This window comes from Henckelia pumila, chromosome 3, assembly GCF_033568475.1.
Source record: "Henckelia pumila isolate YLH828 chromosome 3, ASM3356847v2, whole genome shotgun sequence".
Classification (NCBI taxonomy): Eukaryota; Viridiplantae; Streptophyta; class Magnoliopsida; order Lamiales; family Gesneriaceae; genus Henckelia; species Henckelia pumila.
Window position 1 is genome coordinate 85,914,418 of NC_133122.1, and position 21,805 is coordinate 85,936,222.

A 21,805-nucleotide genomic window follows, 5' to 3' on the forward strand; every position below is an offset into this window, starting at 1 on the left:
ATATATGTGGTCTCAGGGGAGTGGTTCACGATCAGGATGGTCAGGATGTGGTAGAGTTTGGCCCAGCCGCAACAAAGTCAGATTCAATAGCACTTGGGGAGTTATTTGCTATAAAAAAGAGCCTTTCTCTTAGCACGTGATAAATTATTTCTCTACAATTCGCGTTTTTTATATTCACTTTTGACGTGCAAGAAGTCACGGAGCTTTTAAGTGACTTGAGTTATGTTGATTCTTTTTTTCATGCTAGGAGATCGACCAATGAAGTAACTCACTCCTTAGCAAAATTTACTATATCTTCTCCTGAACCTTTTGGTTGGGTGTTTGAGAATTTTTCGTTATGGTTGGACCGACTTGTAATTCGTAAAAGTTTTATTGATCAATAGAGATTACAAGTTTCTTTTTTTTTTTTTTGCCAAAATTTTTTTGAGAAATTGTGAATTACTCTAAAATTTATTATAAATATGTGTTAGGTAGTATATATATATATAAAGGATAATTAAAATTTTAATAAAAAAATAAAAATATTTTTTTCAGGTTTAAACTCGTATTATTTAAACCCATTTGGACCTGTAAAATTTGAAATTTCATCTCGGCTTTTGTGAGGCTTTAACCTCGGTTCATAGGAACAGATACCGTGAAATCGGAACCTTATCTTAAGCGGCTTTTATTTAGAACCGGAATATGACTGAAAAAGCCACAAGGTACAACAAATCCATGATTTCATATCATCTTAAACCCTTCACCGTATTCGGGCTAAGCCCCACACCCAAATGCTGCATGACCCGACACGAATCCGAAAGGGGTCTCACCTTCGACGTCGGCGACACGTTCTTTCGCCAGGAAAGCTCCACCGGCCGTGATCTCGCCGTGCTTTCCGCCGCCGTTTATAAGAAATCCCACAATGCCCTCCGGGTGCTCGACGCAATGTGCGGCTGCGGAATCCGGTCCTTGCGTTACCTGGTGGAAGCGGACGCCGACTTCGTACTGGCCAACGATGCGAATGAAGACTGCGGGACAATTATATCTGGGAATTTGGAGAGGGCGGGGAGGGAAAGCAAGAGGTGGCTGGTGACGCATTCGGATGCCAACCGGGTGTTTGCGGAGTGTTTTCTGAAGAGGGATTATTTTGACTTGATTGATATAGACTCTTTCGGGAGCGAGTCGAGCTTCTTGCGGGATGCTATGCGTGCTGTGAAGTTGAATGGGCTTCTGTATCTTACGTCCACTGATGGGTTTACTTCAGGTGGCCATCGGCCTCAACAGTGAGTCATGTTAGCTCAATTCGGTTAGTTTGTCAATCTTTCATCTAAGCTGATAATTCTGCAAGCTGGAGGTCTTCTTCCAGATTCGAAATAAAATTATTGTATCTCAAATTATATCATATTTCTTGGATTTCACTTAGCAATTTTTTTCTCCTTAAAATTCTTAAAGACGGCTAATGGCTATTTCTATCTGACTCCTAGTTCGTTGGCAGCATATGGAGCATATATTAGGCCAACACCATATTCGAATGAAATTGGCCTACGGATGCTTATAGGTGGGGCTTTTCGGGAGGCTTCTGTGTTGGGTTATCATGTGGTTCCGCTTTTCTCATACTACTCGTTCCATGGTCCCGTGTTTCGAGTGATGCTCCAAGTTAGACGTGGGAAGCTTCCCAAAAACAGGTCTCAAGTGCTTGCCGATCATCTGTCTCGTACATGAATCGTATCCTCTGTTTTTAAACTCGGTGGTTTATTCTATTTTGTTCGAATACCAGGCATTATGGTTTCATCAGCTACTGCACTCAGTGTGGAAATTCTCGGGAAGTTTCATGGACGGAACTTGGTCAGATCTTATGCACTTGCAGTAATGTAAGCCTAACAACTTACCAGCTTCCGTTGCCATGTTAATGAATCCAGAGAATATTATTATATGTGTGCCTCGAGTCAGTTAAGGTTCAACATAATGGACTATCGTGTTTGCTTAAGATTCCATGTTTTCGCTTTCCTACTACTTATGACTGCTATATAGAAATACTGAACTCATATAGAAATACTGGCTCAGTATGAAAAGACACTATTTTTCAAGAATTGTGGCATTTCTTGTTCAATCTTGAACGTTACTGTGCATCTTATTTTGTTCTAGGTTCCAGGTTCGCTTGTTGTTTCAGGGCCGCTATGGACAGGACCTCTCCACTGTGCAGCCTTTCTAGCTGAAATGCGCGACTTGGCTGAGAAGTGGGGTTGGATTAGCAATGGAACTGGGAAAAATCTTGAAACATTGATTAAACTAATGATTGATGAAAGCGACCCATTGTTGCCATTTGGATACATCAAGTTACAAGAGGTATGGTTGAAGTCGTCGATCAAAATACGGACAAAATGTGTTGCTACCATGCGTCTGTGCCGTTTCACTTTCACTTACTCGTCCACTCATCGTTTCTGTACAATGTTTCAGGCTACGAGTCGAGCGAAAGTTAATTCGCCTCGCCTGGAAACACTATTAAGCACCCTGCACGAGGTACCTGGCCTTCTCATATTTCTATTGCAAAAATTTCCCTTGAATTTTCTAAGATAAATATTTCTATTGCTGCCCAATTCAATGCCCACTTTATCTTTTACATTTCTTAAGAGGTTTGCTATTTTATCGCTTAATCACTCTAATACTGTCATCTTTTGGCAAGCAAGCACGAACTGTGTGGCCAACAAATTTAATTCTTTTGGCTGCTAATTTTTCAGATGGATTTATTAGCAGTAACACTGAAATTCAAAGTCCAAACAGTTTGTCAAGAATAATTGTTGCTCACTAGCGAGCGTCCTAATAACCAAATTAACTGGGAACTCATACCAAAGTTGTAAATGATGATAATTGTTAAATGTTACATCACCCGCACAATAAGTTTCTTTATCAATAAATCATTGGTAGACTCATCCAGTTCCCATCTTTAATTTGTGTGGCACATGTGCAGGAAGGTTATGGTGCTGTTAGATCACACATTGCCTCTAATGCAATGAAGACAAATTGTTCCATGGTTGATTGTGTCAGGATTGTGAAGCAACTCCAACACGCCGAAGATAACAAGTTCCGTCTGCCCATTGAAGCTTAGCAGTTAAAGATATGGAGAGCGCTACCAGTTCGTTTCAATTTGAAGGCATGAGAAGCCTGTATTCGATGATCGAGCATCCTTCGGTCAAGGCCTAAGTGCAAGATCTTGTTCCAGACTCCATGGGTTCTATGGAAGGTGCGACATTGAAAGAGCGCATAGTTAAAAGATTAAGAATCATGAAGATACATTGCATCATTATCAATTGCTCAATCAAGATTATGACCCGGTGTGATCCAGCTACGCGAATAGAGGAAAATTAAAACAACATTCCAGTTTATTTTGTAAATTTGTATTTTGTCGAAAAATGTAAAATTTTATCTTTAAATATATTAAATTATCTACCAAAATACCACTTATCTTAGGATCCATTTGATTCCTGGATAGCCCTGATTATCATTCCACTGCAAAATGATTGCGGATTTGCTTTGCAGGTCATTGTTTGCCTTTGAACCCAAAGATACGATCCTCAAATGCAGGGAAAAAAAGGAGCAAAGTTTACAATCAGACACTTCACTAGCATACTTCCAGTTTATGACTTTCCATATGTTCTTAAGGTAGTCTGGCTTCACATATTTGTAACAATAGGGCATCGGAAAGCAAAATCGGTAGCCAAGACAACCAATGAATCAAAATTAGAATCACATGTTGTGAACAGCTAAGTAAGACCTTATTCGTTTTCCTTTTATGATTTAAGAAGTACCCGCAATTAGTATAAGAACATCACCCAAAAACTCATCTACTCTTCCACTAATCAACCAAACTTCATTGCAACCAATCTAATTTTACCCATCGTTAACCATCTTTAGTCCTCCCATCCTCATTTACCAAATTGATATTGATACTAATAATAATAATTATTATTATCTATTTCTACTATAAAAGTATGAATGGTGGGAAAAGTTTTTATTGTGTATTTACTATATTGCCCAAAAACTATGAATTATGTGTATTAATTGCATGGGCATTGTGTGGAAAAATGATGTAAAAATTAGGGTCAAATTTGGGATATTAATATTGTGGAGAATCAATGTGTTGCTTATTCATTAAAGTGGTGCATTTATTTTTTTGAATCATTGAATACAACATTATATTTTAATTTATTTTTATCATATTCCTAAAGTTATTATACAGAAAACATGAGAAAAAAATTATTTTGAATTTTTTAAGTGAATCATTCTTATTTTAATACCAAGAGACACAATTTTAAAGTTTAGAATTCTTCAAAAATAAAAAAAATATATTTCATTTACTTATGAAAACTATTAAATAAATGATAAAAACTTATTTTTTTGACAAGGATAAAAACTTATTTTAATACTGCTATAGGATTTTATTTTGAATTAAATAATTAGAATAAGAATTTTATTTAGTTATTTATTTAGGATTTATTTTTTGAAAAAAAAAATTATTTTTGAATTTTATAAGTGAATCATTCTTATTTTAATACCAAGAGACACAATTTTAAAGCTTAGACTTTTTAAAAATAAAAAAAATATTTCATTTACTTATGAGGACTATTAAATAAATGATAAAAACTTATTTTTTGACAAGGATAAAAACTTATTTTAATACGGCAATAGGATTTTATTTTGAATTAAATAATTAGAATAAGAATTTTATTTGGTTATTTTTTTAGGATTTATTTTTTGAGAAACGTATTTTTATAATTTAACAATTCATTATAAAAGAATTTATTGAATGAGAGTTAAAACACGGATGAAATGATAAAAATTAAAAGTTAAATATTTAATAATTTCATGATTATATTTTTGTTATTTTTTACTGGATTGAGGATAGTTTGAAATATAAATGTAAATGTGAGATATTAGTTGGGGCATAAAAGGAAGAAAAAAAATTGTGATTTATGCCTTTATGACTTACTTATATACTACATTGATTTGATTAACAATTAAAAAATAAAATTGATTATTTATTAATTAAAAATTAAATAAAAGCAAACATATGTAACTGACAAGTTTCAATTGAGATAAAATTGAAATTAGTAAAAATATTTTTGATCGTGTGCATGCAAATTAGATCAATTATATATAACAATATTTTTTTATTGTGTGAATGGAATATTAGATCAATTATATGAGTAATTAATTAAAATATGAATTATCGAGTTTTGATATAATGGGTGAAATAACAATTTTGAATTTTTATTCTACAATTTATGTAAGATCATATAAAAATATGTAGCGATATTAAAATAAAAGTAAAATTTTAGTTCCCAAAAAAAATCAAATTTTAGTTAGGGTATAAATGTAAATATATATTTCGATTATATATATATATATATATATATATATATATAATAATAATAATAATAATAATAATAATAATAATAATAATAATAATAATAATAATAATAATAATAATAATAAATGGTTTAATTAGGGTATTAAAGTAAATATATATTTCGATTACATATATATATATATATATAATAATAATAATAATAATAATAATAATAATAATAATAATAATAATAGTGCTATATGATTTTATTTTGTATTAAATAATTGTTTGAATTTTATTTGATTATTTCTTTAGGATTTAAAATAGTGACGAGAAGCCAAGAGATACAATTTTAATATTTAAATTATATGGAATATTAAATAAATGATAAAAAATTATTTTAATAGTGCTATAGGATTTTATTTTGAATTCAATAATTAGAATTATAATTTTATTTGGTTATTTCTTTAGGATTTATTTTTTGAGAAATGTATTTTTATACTTTAACAATTAATTATAGAAAAATTTATTGAAAGAGAATTAAAATACAACTGAAATAATAAAAATTAGAAGTTAAATAATTTAGTAATTTCATGATTATATTTTTGTTATTTTTTATTGGATTGAAAATAGTTTGGGATATAAATGTAAAATTGAGATATTAGTTGGGTACTTGGGGCATAAAAGGAAGAAAAAAATGTGGTTTAATTTATGCATTTATGACTTGCTAATATACTACATTGATTTGATTAACAATTGAAAAATAAAATTGATTATTTTTTGAAGTTAGATGATAAAAATTAGAGCAATATTGTAAGTCAAATTATTTGTATGTAATTGTGCCATTAATTAGGTCATTAATCACCTTAAATTCATCCTTTAACATTTTTATCATCTATTTACACGTGATATGTTTAATTTTTAATTAGTGAAAAAAATGGAAAAATTCATAATTTTTAGAAAATTTTTAAAAAATGATATATAAAAGTGAATATATGTTTGACAAGAAAAAAAATTATTTTCATCTCATTTACGTATTTAATCTATTCTATGTATAAAATTGTGAACAGAAGTAAAACAATGTCATTAGAGAAATAATATTTAAGACTCAAGTATAGGATATTTAACAACTATTAGAAACTTAATACATCTAAAAAAATCAAACAATTATAGATTATTTGAAAATTTAATTATTGATAATTTAATTTTTATTATAAATATAAATAAATTTACAATTATTTTATATTATATTTAATAAATTAATACATTGTTCACGTGCGTGACACGTGCTACTTACTAGTTATCATAAAAATGTGAACCAATATCAAAATATTTTCATTGTGTATTGTTAACTTTGTTTTTGATTTGTACACACTTAATAACTTCTGTGAGAATATTTTTGTAAAATAATTTATTATTATAAGGTCAAAATTTGCGTATGTCCATATTAGATATGTATCCAGTTTCTTAAAATATTAAAATCCTAAAATACTTCTGTTTTTATTTATTTGTATTTATTTGTTTCTAGACAAAGTGAATAGATTTTTTTTACAATTTAGTTCAACTTAACCACCTGTCACTAAGAAACGTTCGTGAAATAATAATCACCTACACCAAAATTCATCCCAAAAATATGAAATAGAGGCAGTGAACATAATAACAACATCGAATCAAAATATCGACAGTGTCTCTCTCGTTTTCCATGAGACTGGCTTCTTCTTCGTCTTCTTCGTGAAGTGGATTGTTGAATGTTTTTTAAATTTATATTGAACGCTGCAGCACCAAAAAATTAGTTAAATAAAGAATCACGTGATTTAAACCAGCAGCCAAAAAGCAATTAATGCCCATGCGAGTCACCAAAACAATATCACAACAAAGAGGCAAGTCAATAACTCGAGGAGATATTAGACCATCTCATTGTTTGTTGCATACCAACAATAGAAATGCATGAGCAAGCAACTCTTGCATGCCGTTTCACACGTAGACTCAAGCTCATGTCTGAGAAAACAACCTTAAACAAGAAGTTGGCATTCTTGAATAAAGCCAAAAACCTTCAAGAAAACAGTAAACTATCAATCAGAACTCTACATTTAGCTTCAACGAATTCAACTGTAAATGGTTAACATGTTTACCCGAGTCTTTGTGAACAATGCGGAGTCGAATTTGTTGATTCTCGGATACGAAGATACCAAATGGGCTACATCAAACTCGCATGCCCTTCCAACATATTTCATTCATTTAAGATATAATGAAAATAAGAACAGCAATTGTGTGTTGCCTCAACCCCCATTCCCGCATGACCGAAGCAATATTATAAGAAACTCCGTCACAACTCAAAAAATCAAAAAATAAGGATAAAACAACAAAACTGTAACAACATAAGCAGTAACAACGCGCGCTAAATCAAAAAATAAGGATAAAACACCAAAACTGTAGCAACGCATGATAAAAGGCTACAATCGAGATCAAGCAGCTATAAGCAAGATTTCTGCAGAAAAGCCAAGAACATTCAAACTTACATACCAAATGCACATTTAAGCATTGGCTATCACCCGTTCATGAAAGTCGGTATGAAAGCTTCCTTCGTTGCCTTTTGAAGCCTCTTCACTAGTATCACTAACATCTGCTTCGTCCTTTGTTTGCTCTTCTTTTGCAGTCCAGCCATACATTTTTCTCCTAGCTTCTCTACGTGTTGCGCGCTCCTCTAATTTTAGTTCCTTGAATTGTTGTTCGATGTTGGCCTCGTCCTCTTGAGAAAAGAAAACTAGCTCCATCTCCCCAAGATCTTCATACATCTTATGAATCTTAGTTTTCCAGTAAAGGCCCATTTCCGTGTCCATCTTCTGGTACGGTGTCTTCAACAAGTACTCGTCAATCCCACCAGCCTTGTCTATGCAGCGCAATGCATGAGTTGTTACCTTAACGCGAACATGACGATCAAGAATGTAGCTGAAGAGCCGCTTCTCTTGCACATTGGGCTTCCATGTCCTCCTACTCCTGGCAACATCACCAAATCGAGAAGTATGATAAGGTAAGTTCAACAAGATAATCCAGAGTGCTGTAAAAAAAACCAGAAGTATTTTCCAACTAACACAACGATAAATTTAATTCAAACACGTATCTCTAACTTAAAGCTGCGCATTCAATATTTCAGCTCACCTTAAGGATAAAAAAGTCCAACCCAAACATAGAGGCATACAGCACAAGGAACCACTAATATGCCCATTTCAATGGTTTTTACTACAACTTGAAGCTATGATAGGTTCATTCTTCTAAGTAAGACAAACTCTGACATTTATGTTGCGCAACGCACAAAGCTACTGCCAGCTTCAGCACTTTTTTTTTTTTGGGACGACACATAGTCAATCACCGTTCGATGCAATTTCAGCCAGTATAGCACTAGTAACACTAAACCGCCTCCACTCTCAAATTCCACCGGCTGCCTCTCATCGCATTTCAAAATACATGACAAAATAATAAACGCCACCACTCACACATAAACCAAGAAACAAGAAAACATACTTGTTGCCGCCGTCTTCACTGATACGGTTTCCGAACTGGATATGGCGACCGGCGTAAAGCCCTCTGTGAGCCCGGCCCATCACGACTTTGCTACCCGGAACAGATTTTTTCAATTGCTCTTTCACTCCCGGAGCTAAATTATTCTCGCCACCAATTTTCTTCACAATTTTCTTCATCATTTCCCGTGATCTAAACGCCATTATTTTCCCTCTCAATAACTGAATACGGATCGGGGCCTGATTCAATATGAATTTCAACAATACGGCGTCTTGGAAGAAAATCAAACAAGAACAAACAATCACTGGAAAATAATGATTTTTCTGTGATTAGACCCATTACACGATCAGTGTCGCAAGCACGTGACAGAAGCCAACTGAATAAACACACTACGGTATAGAACTAAGAGTATTTGTTAAAGGTAAACAAAAAGCTAAAGGATAAAACAGTGTAACCTAGATAAGTTGAGCAGAGAACTGAGAAATAAAACATGCATATACAAAAACAGATATTAGTTATAAAATTGTAAACAAAAAAACAAACCTATATGACGGTCGACACGAATAACTCAAAAATTTCTATTTATCGGCCTTTGGTAAGCGTAGCATGTATAATCTGATACAACAACACCCAAGTAGTCGTAAGGAAAAATTTATAAACGAAGTGAAACTAATTTTCAGTTTTACTAATCTTTTCGAAATGGGAGCTCGCGTATAAAAGAATTTGGTATATGAAAATTAAAAGCACAAGTGAGATGGTCTCAATTGCATTGATGGATATTGAGATATATCAAAGTTTAAGACGATTTTCAGAGTGCACCTTTTACACCTGGCTGTTTTTCTTTTCTCGACACAAAACTCTTCTCACGATTGAGTCAAGCTGGAACTATCTGCTTCAATCAGTAGGAAAAACACAAAAACGAACGTTATTTAGGCCTTCATCGAATCAGCAGTAAGAAAGTGGGCCTATTAGGATTGGGAAAATTCAATCTTGGGCTAATTTTTTCTCTAGGGTTTTTGTTTTGGTTTTTTTATTTTTTCCAGTAATTAATACTATTACTGATCACTGCCAAAGCTTTGAAGTCCAAAGTCAAGCGAGCATATGTGACAACAGCAAGTGCGGTTATGAATCTGAAGCAAACTTTTGTTTCCAAACCATTTTTGAAATAAAAATAAGTCAGTCATTCAGCGGAAAAACTCTTATAGTCCTCTGTAGCGAAAGAAAAGAACAGAGTAGTAACAGCAATTTGTAAGACCTTTGTACAAAAATCAGCCTCATAAAGACTTCAATTTTCTTAATGCAATTGCTCTCATTAAGTCCAATACAGTGGAAAACAATGCACACATCAGAAAAGTAAAAGCTATGTTACATGAACCAAAGAAAGAGATATTGTGAATAAGAGGAACAAAAATCCTAAAATCAGCTCCTAGCAATTAAATCTAACTACAATTTAAGCAATGGCCAAACATCTATATCTGCTATTTTCAAAAAGGAGCAGAGTTTACAATCAAACACTTCACTAGCATACTTCCAGTTTATGACTTTCCATATGTTCTTAAGGTAGTCTGGCTTCGCATATTTGTAGCAATAAGGCATCGGAAAGAAAGTCGGTAGCCAAGACAACCAATGAATCAAAATTAGAATCACATCTTGTGAACGGCCAAGTAACTAGGGGTGAGCATTTTTGGCGAATTTCGAATAACGGAACCGACCCGAATTATTTTTTAATAACCGAACCGACCGATTTATATATAATAACCAATCAAAACCGAACCGAATAAAAATAGGTTAACTCGGTCAACCGATTTTTTTGGGAAAAAATGTAAAAAAAAAAAAAAAAAAAACTGAAAAGGGAAGAGAACACAAGAAAGAAACTTCTGTGATTGAAATTTAGTAGCAAAACCGTGCAATTGTTATCATAAATCTTATTCTCAGCCTAAAAATCAGTCATATTGCTTACGAGAAAAATCACAAGAGTTTGGGAAATTAATGGAAGGGGTGAAGTACTGTTTTAAAAGAAATTTAATCGGACCTCACCTTCGAAAAATTGACTCTTTGAGAGATGAAATATAAAGCAACGAACCGGTTGATGACCAACGACGAGAGCAGAGAGAATGGAGATAGAACGATGAACTGTCTCTGCCGACTGGAATTTAGGAATTAAGGTTGTGGGCCTATACTGCGGGCTTCTAAGTTTTGAATATGGCAAGTCCATGGGTCTTGCCCAATTTTATTAAACTATGTATAAAAATATGAAAAATAGTCTATTTAGAAAATCGGTTAATCGATTTTTTAAAATAAAAAACCGAAATCGAATCGATTTAATTGATTTGACCGAATTTTTTAAAAATAAAAACCAAAATTTCGAATTAATCGAACCGAATTTTCAAATTAAATCGGTTCGATCGATTAATTTGGTTTAACTGAATTGATGCTCACCCCTATAACTGACAGTAAACTTTATTCGTTTTCCTTTTATGATTTAAGAAGTACCCGCAATTAGTATAAGAACATCACCCAAAAACTCATCTCTCTTCCACCAATCAACCAAACTTCATAGCAACTAATGTAATATTACCCATCGTTAACCATCTTTAGTCCTCCCATCCTCATCTACCAAATTGATATTGATACTATATTATTATTATTATTATTATTATTATTATTATTATAAAAGTGTGAACCAATGTCAAAGTATTTTCATTGTGTATTGTCAATTTTGTCCTTAGTTTGTACATACTTCATAAATTATGTGAGAATATTTTTGTAAAATAATTTATTTTGATAAGGTAAAAATTGGTGTATGTCCATATTAGATAATGATATAGCAAAAAATTGATATTACCCGATTAGAGAAAATCTGGGTAACTTGTGGAGATCTGGATAACCGGATTAATACTCGGGTTGTTCCAAAGAACTAAATTCGTGGGTTGTTACCTACATCACAAAGCAAAGTGAGTAGCGACGGGGGTTGCCCGGCGAAAACACTCCGACGCTCAAGTTAGTATTTGCGCAATATAAGTTCTAGAGAACTAGACCACGTGACTATAGAGTGCGTCTCTTAAGAATAAGAGAACTTGAGCTATTTATAGATAGTCGGATAGTTTCATGGGCTTGAGCCTCTTATGGGCTTTTAGAAATTTATGGGTCTTGATAAAGTGTCCAAATAAATAACAAAATAATATGAGACCCAAATGGATTGAGTCACTGGACTTGGACCCGAGAGAAAGTCAAATTGGGTATGTAACCCATCATAAGCCCCCAATTCTCGGACATGTCGTGTAGCGAAATGGCCGAGAGTAGGAATTTCTGGAGTAGTCTGTCAGTAGACATGCAACAGGAGTCTGATAGTCTGAGTACATGAGATGATAAAGTTGGGTAGAATTTTTTGAAGTAATTTTTTGGAATAATTGTAATAGGATTGTGTTGCAATTTAATTACAGATAGTAGGAAGCAAAGTCCTAGTTGAATAATGATTTTAGGATTGCAGTAATATTGTAGTGTAATTGGATAGGAATCAAAGTCCTGCCATAATAATAATTGTAAAAATCCAGTAGAACTATGTAAAAATAATTATTATAAATTCAGCACCGTATGACTCTCATCACAACATTCTAACGTGAAATTATTTTTAAATTTTTCTTGCAGTATTCGTGTGATCGCGGTGCAACCGTAAATAGAGGAGATAGAATCAACCAAGCCCACATGGTAAGTATTAATCAATTTTGTCTCATTTAACTTTTTTTTTTAAATCTGAGAATATACGTGACTTTTTAATTATAATATAATATTCAACCTTCTCTCCTTATTTCATTTTCCAAGGTTTGAAATTGTTTTGGTCTTCGTCAACTTGTCTGTGTGTATATGTCTACGTGTATTTGTGTCTCCATGGTCCATCATTGTCTCCTCTAATCACGGCCGAGCTAGCGGCGGTTCTTGGTGAGGCAGCAACGAATTGATACGACGTGGTGGTTGGGTGGTGGTCCGGCGATGACTATGTGAGGGGGCGGCGCACGGAGGTCGACTTCCAGCCATGGAACATCCACTATCGGTAGATGCGTCCAGATCTGGCTCGATCGACGCCGCTCGAGGAGGAGGCCGGGCGAGGATGGCGGTTTTTGGTGAGGCTGCAGCGGTCCAGCGATGACTATGTGAGTGGGCGGCGCACGGAGGTCAACTTCCAGCCATGGAACCTCTACCACCGGTAGATGCGTCCAAATTTGGCTCGATCGACGCCGCTCGAGGAGGAGGCCGGGCGAGGATGGCGGTGTTTGGTGTGGCGACGGCAGGCGGTGGTGAAAAAGCGGTGATGACGCGGCGGTGACTTGGGCTGTGCGAGAGATTGATAAGCATATACACGTACATACATATGCACATATTTGGCTTCTCTTATATTAATTTATAATTATTGTTGTTTGAATTTTTGGCAATAATTATTTTATTTCTATTCAAATACATATACTAACTTGGCATAAAAACTTGAAAATATTTATTTTCTGTCTCTTACAACTTTTGTCTAATATTAAAAATATTATGACTTGAGTAGTTGCATTGACTGGTAGTGATAATGGTGTATTAGATATATATATATTTAAAATATATATATATATGGTGGGGTGTCCGTTCCAGGATAAGTTATTGTCCTTGTTGAGGACGAACCGAAATACTAACTTTTTTGTTGATCTAACGGAGCCTAACGATAATAGTGAGTGAATTTTCATTATTTTTGAAAATTAGAACGTGGGATATAACGGCGGTTATTGATTTTGTCCACACATGAGCGTTGGACCGCATCTGCTATTCTGGTGGATCCGTTAAAACCGCCACTTATAACATTTTTTACGGAGAGTTTTCCGAATGCCTTGGAGATTTTTGTTTTCATACAATCTCTTCAAGAAATGCATCATCTGCAATCCTCTGGAGTAGTATCTTGGATGAAAACTCTTGAGTTAGTGTATTTCATTTAGCCTCTTAGGTTGATTCATTGGATGTAACCCCTTGTGATATGAATCTAGGAGGTGCTTAAAGATTCATATTGTTCCAAGATTTGCTTCGTAATTTGTCGTCAAGAATTGAAGGATTCGGGATCCATGGAAACTTGGTTGGAGAGCATGGAAATAACTTTAAAAATTATTATAATGTTTTCGGAGGTCAAAAAGATCAAGAAAATGGAGAAAACATTGAAGAAATCACGAAATTGAATTGTAACGTCCCAATTTCTCAATCGAAACGTTACTCAAACATACTTACTTAAAGATTTGGTAAAAATAAAAACTTTGCGGAAACATCATCTTATTTATTAAAATAGCGTATAAAATGTTCACAAAATAAAATAGCATCTAACAATATTTGCCAAAACATGGCCATCAACTAAAAAAAAATTTAAACTTGTTTGCCTCTCATCAAATAAAAAGGTTTAAAACATTTTCCATTCTAAAGCATTCACACTCATGCATTTTCCGTTGGACCGACCCCTGTCTCTTCTTCATGTCCGCCCACATAATCATCAATAAAAGCATCCACATCATCATTGCCTGCACCATTCAAGTATAGTGAGTCGAAAGACTCAACAAGAGCATGCAGAAAAAAGATTTTCTAACTTTAAAAGGAAACATTAACTTAAACTCCCATGCAATAAACATAACTTTAATATAGCCATATCATAAAAATATTTTGGGAGATCAAGTATGAGTAGTGTGGTAATCATCATAACGAGCCATTCATAGTTTCCTGTTGATCAGACAAGCATATGGCATTAAGCCCGCAAACTTTCATTCTTTGGATAGCCGCTTCGGAGCTCAACCCGAAGCGCATACTCCGTATAACCATCCCGTGAGCCATGTTTGGATAGCCGCTCCGGAGCTCACCCCGAAGTGCATACCCCATATAATCACCACAAGACGCATAAATCATCAAAATATTTTCCATGCATCATATCATTCATCTTATCATGTCATTTTCATAAATCTCGTATATGCTCGTAAAGTTTCTCGTGATGCTACATGCTTAAAATCCGTCAAAACATTTCATGAGAAGTTAACTTTCATGATAAAATCACATAATCATGCAATACATAACCTGACTGATCCACATGAGGCATTCCATCCGTTTCGGACCTTGAAAACTTTAAAATTCTTCATGAACATTCTTAAAAATAATTAAAATACATTAAAATATAAAAATCATGATTTTTAGGACTCAAAAACTCATAAAATGGGATGGGAATTTCGAACTTGCGGCGTGGCCGCGCGCTCAACCAGCGCGGGCGCGCCGTCCGCTCGCAAAGTGGGCGCGGGCGCGCTGCGTAACAGCGCGGGCGCGCCTCCTACTCGCATATTTACGCGACATAGGTGCGGGCGCGCTGCATGGCAGCGCGGGCGCGTCGTCGCGTCTCCTTTTCCGAAAACTGATCTTTTCTGCATTTTTTTTCAAAACCCACAATGCTTTGGGACGTTTTTCCATTAAAAATATCATTCTACAACATCATAAACTCAAAATAACTTATACCAATGCATCAAACATTTCAAAGATTTTGAATCAAAACCTTCAAAATTACTTTTACCCAAAAATCTGATTTATTGCCTTCAAATCTTTCAAAACTCGATAAACATGAACCGAACACCTCAGGAATACTTCACGTATCACAATCAAGCAACATACTCATAGAAATTTTCAAGAAAACATTCATAGATCATCAATCAAATACCTAGGGTTTTACCTTGAAAATAACTATATTCTTGAATGAGTTTAAAAACAGTAAAAACTTGCCTGGATTGATTCGATTGGAAATAACCTGAGCGGTAGGACGATCTAGCCTCGAGCCTCTGAAGAACCCTAGCCTTGATTCAGCGTTTGAGAGAGATTTTGAGGAAGAAAAGTGAGCGTTCAAATGAGAGTTCAGAATAAAATTTTTGAACGCTTTTCTTTTGTGACTAATGGGCTCCAACACGGCCCATTAGTTACATTTAAAATCCTTTAAAATTTACTCCCCCACTCAATAAAATACACTGCATTCCTTTAATCTTAATTTAACATATTTTTCTTAGCTCGATTCAAGGCTAGACTCGTACCTACGACCCAAAATTAATACCAATCTGAAAACTTTAAAAAAATAACATAGCAATCACATAATTCCAGGCATCCAATAATTCACATAATTCCATATAACAATTAAATATTCTAAATAACATGCATTAAATCATATAATTAAATTAATTAATCGTGATTAAGCTAGTGAACTTTTTGGACCTTACAACTCTACCCTCCTTAAAAGAATTTCGTCCTCGAAATTCGACTTACCAAACAGTTCAGGATAGCGTGCTCGCATATCTTTTTCTGTTTTCCAAGTAGCTTCTTCAACCAACTGGTTGCTCCATAATACTTTCACCATTGGAATCTCTCTGTTTCTCAACCTACGAACTTGTCTGTCCAAGATTTGAACAGGCATCTCCTCGTAGGACAAGTCTGGCGTCCATTTCACTAGCTCATGGCGGATAACATGAGAAGGATTTACCACATACTTCCTTAGCATAGAGATATGGAAGACATTGTGGACACCCCCCAAGTTGGGTGGTAGTGCTACTCGGTAAGCTCGAGCCCCAATTTTTTCTAGGATCTCAAAAGGTCCTATATATCTTGGACTCAATTTACCTTTTTTTCCAAATCTCATAACACCTTTCCATGGTGACATCTTTAAAAATACATGGTCACCTACTTCAAACTCCAAATCTCTACGTCACTGGTCGGCGTAACTTTTCTGTCGACTTTGAGCTGTCAACATTCTGTCTCTGATCTTAGCTATTACATCCACCGTTTGAGTCACTATATCTGGTCCCAAAACAGCTCTCTCTCCAACTTCATCCCAGTGCAAGGGAACTCTACACCTTCTCCCATACAATGCCTCATAAGGAGCCATGCCAATAGTTGCTTGATAACTATTGTTGTAAGTAAACTCCACTAAAGGTAATTTCGATTCCCAATTCCCTCCAAAGTCGATCATACAAGCTCTCAACATGTCTTTGAGTATTTGGATCACTCGTTCTGACTGACCATCTGTCTGAGGATGGAAAGCTGTACTGAAAGCTAGCTTTGTTCCCAATCCTCTATGTAAAAACTTCCCCAAAAGTTCGAAGTGAACTTAGGATCCCTGTCAGATACTATCCTCGCTGAAACTCCATGCAATCTGACAATTTCTCGAATGTACAGCTCTGCATACTGATTCATCGAGAAGTTATTCCTGATTGGAATAAAATGAGCTGACTTAGTTAACCTGTCAACTATCACCCAAATCGAGTTCATCCTTCGTGGTGAGACTGGCAATCCTACTACGAAATCCATAGTGACATCTTCCCACTTCCATGTGGGTATTGACAAGGGTTTTAGGAGTCCCGCTGGCCTTTGATGCTCAATTTTTACCTGTTGACAAGTCAAACATTCACTCACAAATTCTACGATATCCTTCTTCATACCTGGCCACCAATATAAGGATTGCAGATCCTTATACATTTTCGTACTTCCTGGATGAATGGAATATGGAACAGTATGGGCTTCAGTCATCACTTCCACTCTCAATGAGTCTACTGCTGGCACCCACATTCTACCTCGGTGATGAACAATTCCATCTTTGACAGTGTACAATGTACCACCCTTGGCTTCATCTCTTTTTCTCCACAACGTCAACTGTTCATCAGAAGCTTGGCCTACTCTGATTCTCTCAAGCAAACTAGGTACTACTGTTAAGGCTGCTAGAGTGCATACCTCCATTGGTTCAAATACCTCCAAACTCATACGTGCAAATTCAGCAATCAACTCCTGCTGCACTGTCAATTGGTTCAATGTTGCAGACTTGCGACTCAAGGCATCTGCTACAACATTAGCCTTACCAGGATGGTAGCTAATGTCACAGTCGTAGTCCTTCACTAATTCCAGCCATCGCCTCTGCCTCATATTCAACTCTTTCTGAGTGAAGAAATATTTTAGGCTTTTGTGATCAGTGAAAATCTGACACCTTTCGCCGTACAAGTAGTGTCTCCATAGCTTCAAAGCAAAAACAACTGCCGCCAACTCAAGATCATGAGTCGGGTAATTCCTCTCATGGACCTTCAGCTGTCGAGATGCATACGCTATTACTTTATCATCCTGCATCAACACAGCTCCTAATCCACTCTTAGAAGCATCGGTATAAACCACAAAGTGACCCGTGCCTTCGGGAATTGCTAGCACTGGCGCTGAAATCAGTCTTTCCTTCAATTCTGTAAAGCTCTTCTCACATTGTTCTGACCACACAAACTTCACACCTTTTCGAGTTAAGGAAGTCAGTGGTAGGGCTATCTTAGAGAAGTCTTGAATAAATCTCCTGTAGTAGCCTGCTAAACCCAAGAAACTTCGTATTTCTGTAGCATTCTTTGGGACATCCCAATTACGAACCGCTTCCACCTTCGACGGATCCACCTCAATCCCCTTAGCTGAAACTATATGACCCAAAAATGAAATCTGCTCCAGCCAGAATTCACACTTACTGTACTTAGCATACAGTTGCTTTTCTTTCAAAATTTGCAACACCGTAGCCAAGTGCTGACGATGCTCCTCCCTACTGCGAGAATATATCAATATGTTATCTATGAAAACTATGACAAACTGATCCAAGAAAGGTTGAAACACCCTGTTCATCAAATCCATGAACACAGCTGGTGCATTGGTCAACCCAAATGGCATTACCAAGAACTCATAGTGGCCATAGCGAGTCCTGAATGCTGTCTTTTGCACATCTGCATCCTTTACCTTCAGCTGATGGTAACCTGATCGCAGATCAATTTTTGAGAACACCTCTGCCCCTTGCAATTGGTCGAACAAGTCGTCTATTCTGGGCAAAGGATATCTGTTCTTCACTGTAACTCGGTTCAGTTCTCTGTAGTCAATGCACAATCTCATTGACCCATCTTTCTTCTTGACGAACAACACTGGTGCACCCCAAGGCGATACACTCGGTCTGATGAACCCCTTATCCAGTAATTCCTGCAACTGATCCTTCAATTCTTTCATCTCGGTCGGTGCCAATCTGTACGGTGCCTTAGAAGTTGGCTTAGTTTCAGGCAACAATTCTATCCCAAATTCGACTTCCCTGACTGGAGGCAATCCCGCAACATCATCGGGAAAAACTTCTGGAAAGTCCTTCACTACTTCCACTTCCACAAGTTTCGGTCGCTGTACCTCCAGATCACCAATTAGACTCGCAAGAAAGCCTGTACACCCATTACTCAATAATTGCCAGGCTGTTCCTGCAGAAATCATACCTGGTGCGCTCTTCTTAGAGGTTGTGCGGAACGCAAACGGTTTCCCGTTCTGATCTTTCAATGAGACAGTTTTCCGTTTGCAGTCAATAGTAGCCTCATGCCGAGACAACCAGTCCATCCCAAAAATCGCATCAAAATCCACCATTTTCAAAACAATAAAATCTGCACACAAAACTAGACTCTGCATCTGAACTTTGCAATTTATTACCACACTACTACTTTCCAGTTCTTCTCCTGAGGGTAACGACACACAAAATTTCGAAATAGATTCATCCGGCAAGACCCCCAATTTCATCATAAAATTAACAGATATATAAGAGTGCGTAGCTCCTGAATCAATCAACACGAAAGCAGGTAAACCAGCGATACGGATCATACCTGTGACAATTGCAGAATCTAGGTCAACCTGATCGTGAGTCATAGCAAACACTCTTCCCCTGATAGGATCCTTTGACTGCGGGCAATCCTTGGCGAAATGCCCTGGCTTCTTGCAAAGAAAGCAAGTATTGGTCCCAAGAATGCATTGACCTGAGTGTGGCTTCCCACACTTTTGACAGATAGGTGCATTCGCCGGCCTTGGAGCATTGGCGTTCGGCTGATTCTGTCCCTGAGGTCACGCCTGATTGGGGTTTTGGCGCTGCTGCTGCTGCGGTCTCCTCTGAGCTGGGGCTTGGTACGGCCTCTTCTGACTAGACCCTTGTTGTTCTCTCCCTTGGTAACTGGCTCTTTTCGCTTGTGATTCTTTGATAATATCATTCCCATCTTTTTCTGACAACATAGCCTCATCGACTGCTGCTCGGTACGTTTGTGCCCTACTCAACCTGACATCACGACGGATAGTGGCATTCAGTCCCTCCGTGAAATGCTTCAACTCCTCTACAGCATTACCCGAAATCATGGGCACAAAATACCTCCCCCTTTCAAACTTCTTCACATACTCAGCAATGGACATGCTCCCTTGGCGGAGCTCCAGGAATTCTCTAGCAAGTCTAGTCCTGGTGCTGATAGTGAAATATTTTCCATAGAACACATCTTTGAACCCATTCTAAGTCAACGTAGTCATATCCACAGCAACGGGCTCCCTGCCACCAAACCCTTGCATCATCCCGAAACATAAATATGGCACACCTCACACGGTCTGCATCAGTGAGCTGCATGTGGTCAAAAATGGTCTCCACTGAATGCACCCATTCCTCGGCTACAAGGGGATCAGCCCCTCCTCTGAACTCCTGCGGCCCTAGATCCTTAAACTGTTTAAAAATCGGATTAGTCAGTAGTGGCTGATTGTTGTTCCGTCCTCCCGCTTGTGCTTGGATTAACTGTTGAATCTGCTCCCCTTGGGCTCTACTCTGCTCTTGCAACAGAGTCGCCAACCCAGCCAAAAATTGGTTATTCTGATTGTCCTCATTGTTCGGATTCCTACGGTTAGCCATGATCCTGATGTCCATACAGTCCACATGCTTAATTACGTTATTTAAACATAACATCCTAATTAACATGCATAAATATTAATCGTAAAAGCTATCATGCATCTTAAACCATTCATAACATAGAACTTACAGACATGAATACGAAGCATAGGGTCGTGGCGAGAATGAATGTGTGCGACAAACCCAGAGCAAACTGCTCTGATACCAAGCTGTAACGTCCCAATTTCTCAATCAAAACGTTACTCAAACATACTTACTTAAAGATTTGGTAAAAATAAAAACTTTGCGGAAGCAACATCTTATTTATTAAAATAGCATATAAAATGTGCACAAAATAAAATAGCATCTAACAATATTTGCCAAAACATGGCCATCAACTAAAAAAAAATTTAAACTTGTTTGCCTCTCATCAAATAAAAAGATTTAAAACATCTTTCATTCTAAAGCATTCACACTCATGCATTGCCCGTTGGACCGACCTCTGCCTCTTCTTCATGTCCGCCCACATAATCATCAATAAAAGCATCCACATCATCATTACCTGCACCATTTAAGTATAGTGAGTCGAAAGACTCAACAAGAGCATGCAGAAAAGGATTTTCTAACTTTAAAAGGAAACATTAACTTAAACTCCCATGCAATAAACATAACTTTAATATAGCCATATCATAAAAATATTTGGGAAGATGAAGTATGAGTAGTGTGGTAATCGCCATAACGAGCCATTCATAGTTTCCTGTTGATCAGATAAGCATATGGCATTAAGCCCGCAAACTTTCATTCTTTGGATAGCCGCTTCGGAGCTCAACCCGAAGTGCATACCCCGTATAACCATCCCGTGAGCCATGTTTGGATAGCCGCTCCGGAGCTCATCCCGAAGTGCATACCCCATATAATCACCACAAGACGCATAAATCATCAAAATATTTTCCATGCATCATATCATTCATCTTATCATGTCATTTTCATAAATCTCGTACATGCTCGTAAAGTTTCTCATGATGCTACATGCTTAAAATCCGTCAAAACATTTCATGAGAAGTTAACTTTCATGAGAAAATCACATAATCATGCAATACATAACCTGACTGATCCACGCGAGGCATTCCATCCGTTTCGGACCTTGAAAACTTTAAAATTCTTCATGAACATTCTTAAAAATAATTAAAATACATTAAAGTATAAAAATCATGATTTTTAGGACTCAAAAACTCATAAAATGGGATGGGAATTAAGAA

At 36.3% G+C, this 21,805-nt stretch overlaps 3 protein-coding genes across 9 annotated transcripts; 1 reads left to right on the forward strand and 2 right to left on the reverse strand.

Annotated features, from left to right (window-relative positions):
• Positions 1-663: 663 nt before the first annotated feature.
• Positions 664-3,432, forward strand: LOC140892400 (uncharacterized). Its single transcript, XM_073301274.1, has 6 exons — positions 664-1,262; positions 1,464-1,664; positions 1,757-1,850; positions 2,125-2,325; positions 2,437-2,499; positions 2,948-3,432. Exons 1-6 carry the CDS (start codon positions 682-684, stop codon positions 3,083-3,085), a joined length of 1,278 nt encoding a protein of 425 aa, XP_073157375.1. The 5' UTR covers positions 664-681; the 3' UTR covers positions 3,086-3,432.
• Positions 3,433-6,843: 3,411 nt separating this feature from the next.
• LOC140891109 (uncharacterized) lies at positions 6,844-11,040 on the reverse strand. 7 transcript variants are annotated; one of them, XR_012152428.1, is made up of 7 exons: positions 10,883-11,040; positions 9,665-9,734; positions 9,389-9,460; positions 8,849-9,084; positions 7,459-8,323; positions 7,259-7,377; positions 6,844-7,099 (listed from the first exon to the last, which is right to left on the reverse strand). XR_012152428.1 is itself a non-coding variant. In XM_073299413.1 (5 exons), exons 3-4 carry the CDS (start codon positions 9,046-9,048, stop codon positions 7,861-7,863), a joined length of 663 nt encoding a protein of 220 aa, XP_073155514.1. In that variant the 5' UTR covers positions 9,049-9,084; positions 9,665-9,734; positions 10,883-11,040; the 3' UTR covers positions 6,849-7,099; positions 7,850-7,860. The 7 variants fall into 7 exon arrangements, 1 of the variants encoding a protein (XP_073155514.1); XR_012152431.1 differs by lacking the exon at positions 10,883-11,040 and adding an exon at positions 10,351-10,488; XR_012152427.1 differs by lacking the exon at positions 9,389-9,460 and having other exon boundaries at positions 6,846-7,099; positions 7,459-7,543; positions 7,850-8,323.
• Positions 11,041-16,580: 5,540 nt separating this feature from the next.
• Positions 16,581-19,722, reverse strand: LOC140889135 (uncharacterized). Its single transcript, XM_073296844.1, has 7 exons — positions 19,666-19,722; positions 18,909-19,624; positions 18,563-18,707; positions 17,945-18,337; positions 17,405-17,659; positions 17,115-17,260; positions 16,581-16,728 (listed from the first exon to the last, which is right to left on the reverse strand). The coding sequence occupies exons 1-7, from the start codon at positions 19,720-19,722 to the stop codon at positions 16,581-16,583; spliced, it is 1,860 nt and encodes a 619-aa protein (XP_073152945.1).
• Between the last annotated feature and the right edge of the window lie 2,083 nt (positions 19,723-21,805).

Coding starts and splice junctions, on each gene's coding strand:
- LOC140892400 (XM_073301274.1), top strand. CDS start 682: ATGACTGAAAAAGCCACAAGGTACAACAAATCCATGATTTCATATCAT. Junction 1,263..1,463: donor GGTGGCCATCGGCCTCAACA/GTGAGTCATGTT, acceptor TCTGACTCCTAG/TTCGTTGGCAGCATATGGAG. Junction 2,326..2,436: donor GATACATCAAGTTACAAGAG/GTATGGTTGAAG, acceptor ACAATGTTTCAG/GCTACGAGTCGAGCGAAAGT.
- LOC140891109 (XM_073299413.1), bottom strand. CDS start 9,048: ATGGCGTTTAGATCACGGGAAATGATGAAGAAAATTGTGAAGAAAATT. Junction 8,324..8,848: donor AGTGAAGACGGCGGCAACAA/GTATGTTTTCTT, acceptor TGATGTTGCCAG/GAGTAGGAGGACATGGAAGC.
- LOC140889135 (XM_073296844.1), bottom strand. CDS start 19,722: ATGCTCCAAGGCCGGCGAATGCACCTATCTGTCAAAAGTGTGGGAAGC. Junction 17,660..17,944: donor ATGCATCTCGACAGCTGAAG/GTCCATGAGAGG, acceptor TTGACAGTGCAG/CAGGAGTTGATTGCTGAATT. Junction 16,729..17,114: donor ATTTGGGTGATAGTTGACAG/GTTAACTAAGTC, acceptor GTATGGGAGAAG/GTGTAGAGTTCCCTTGCACT.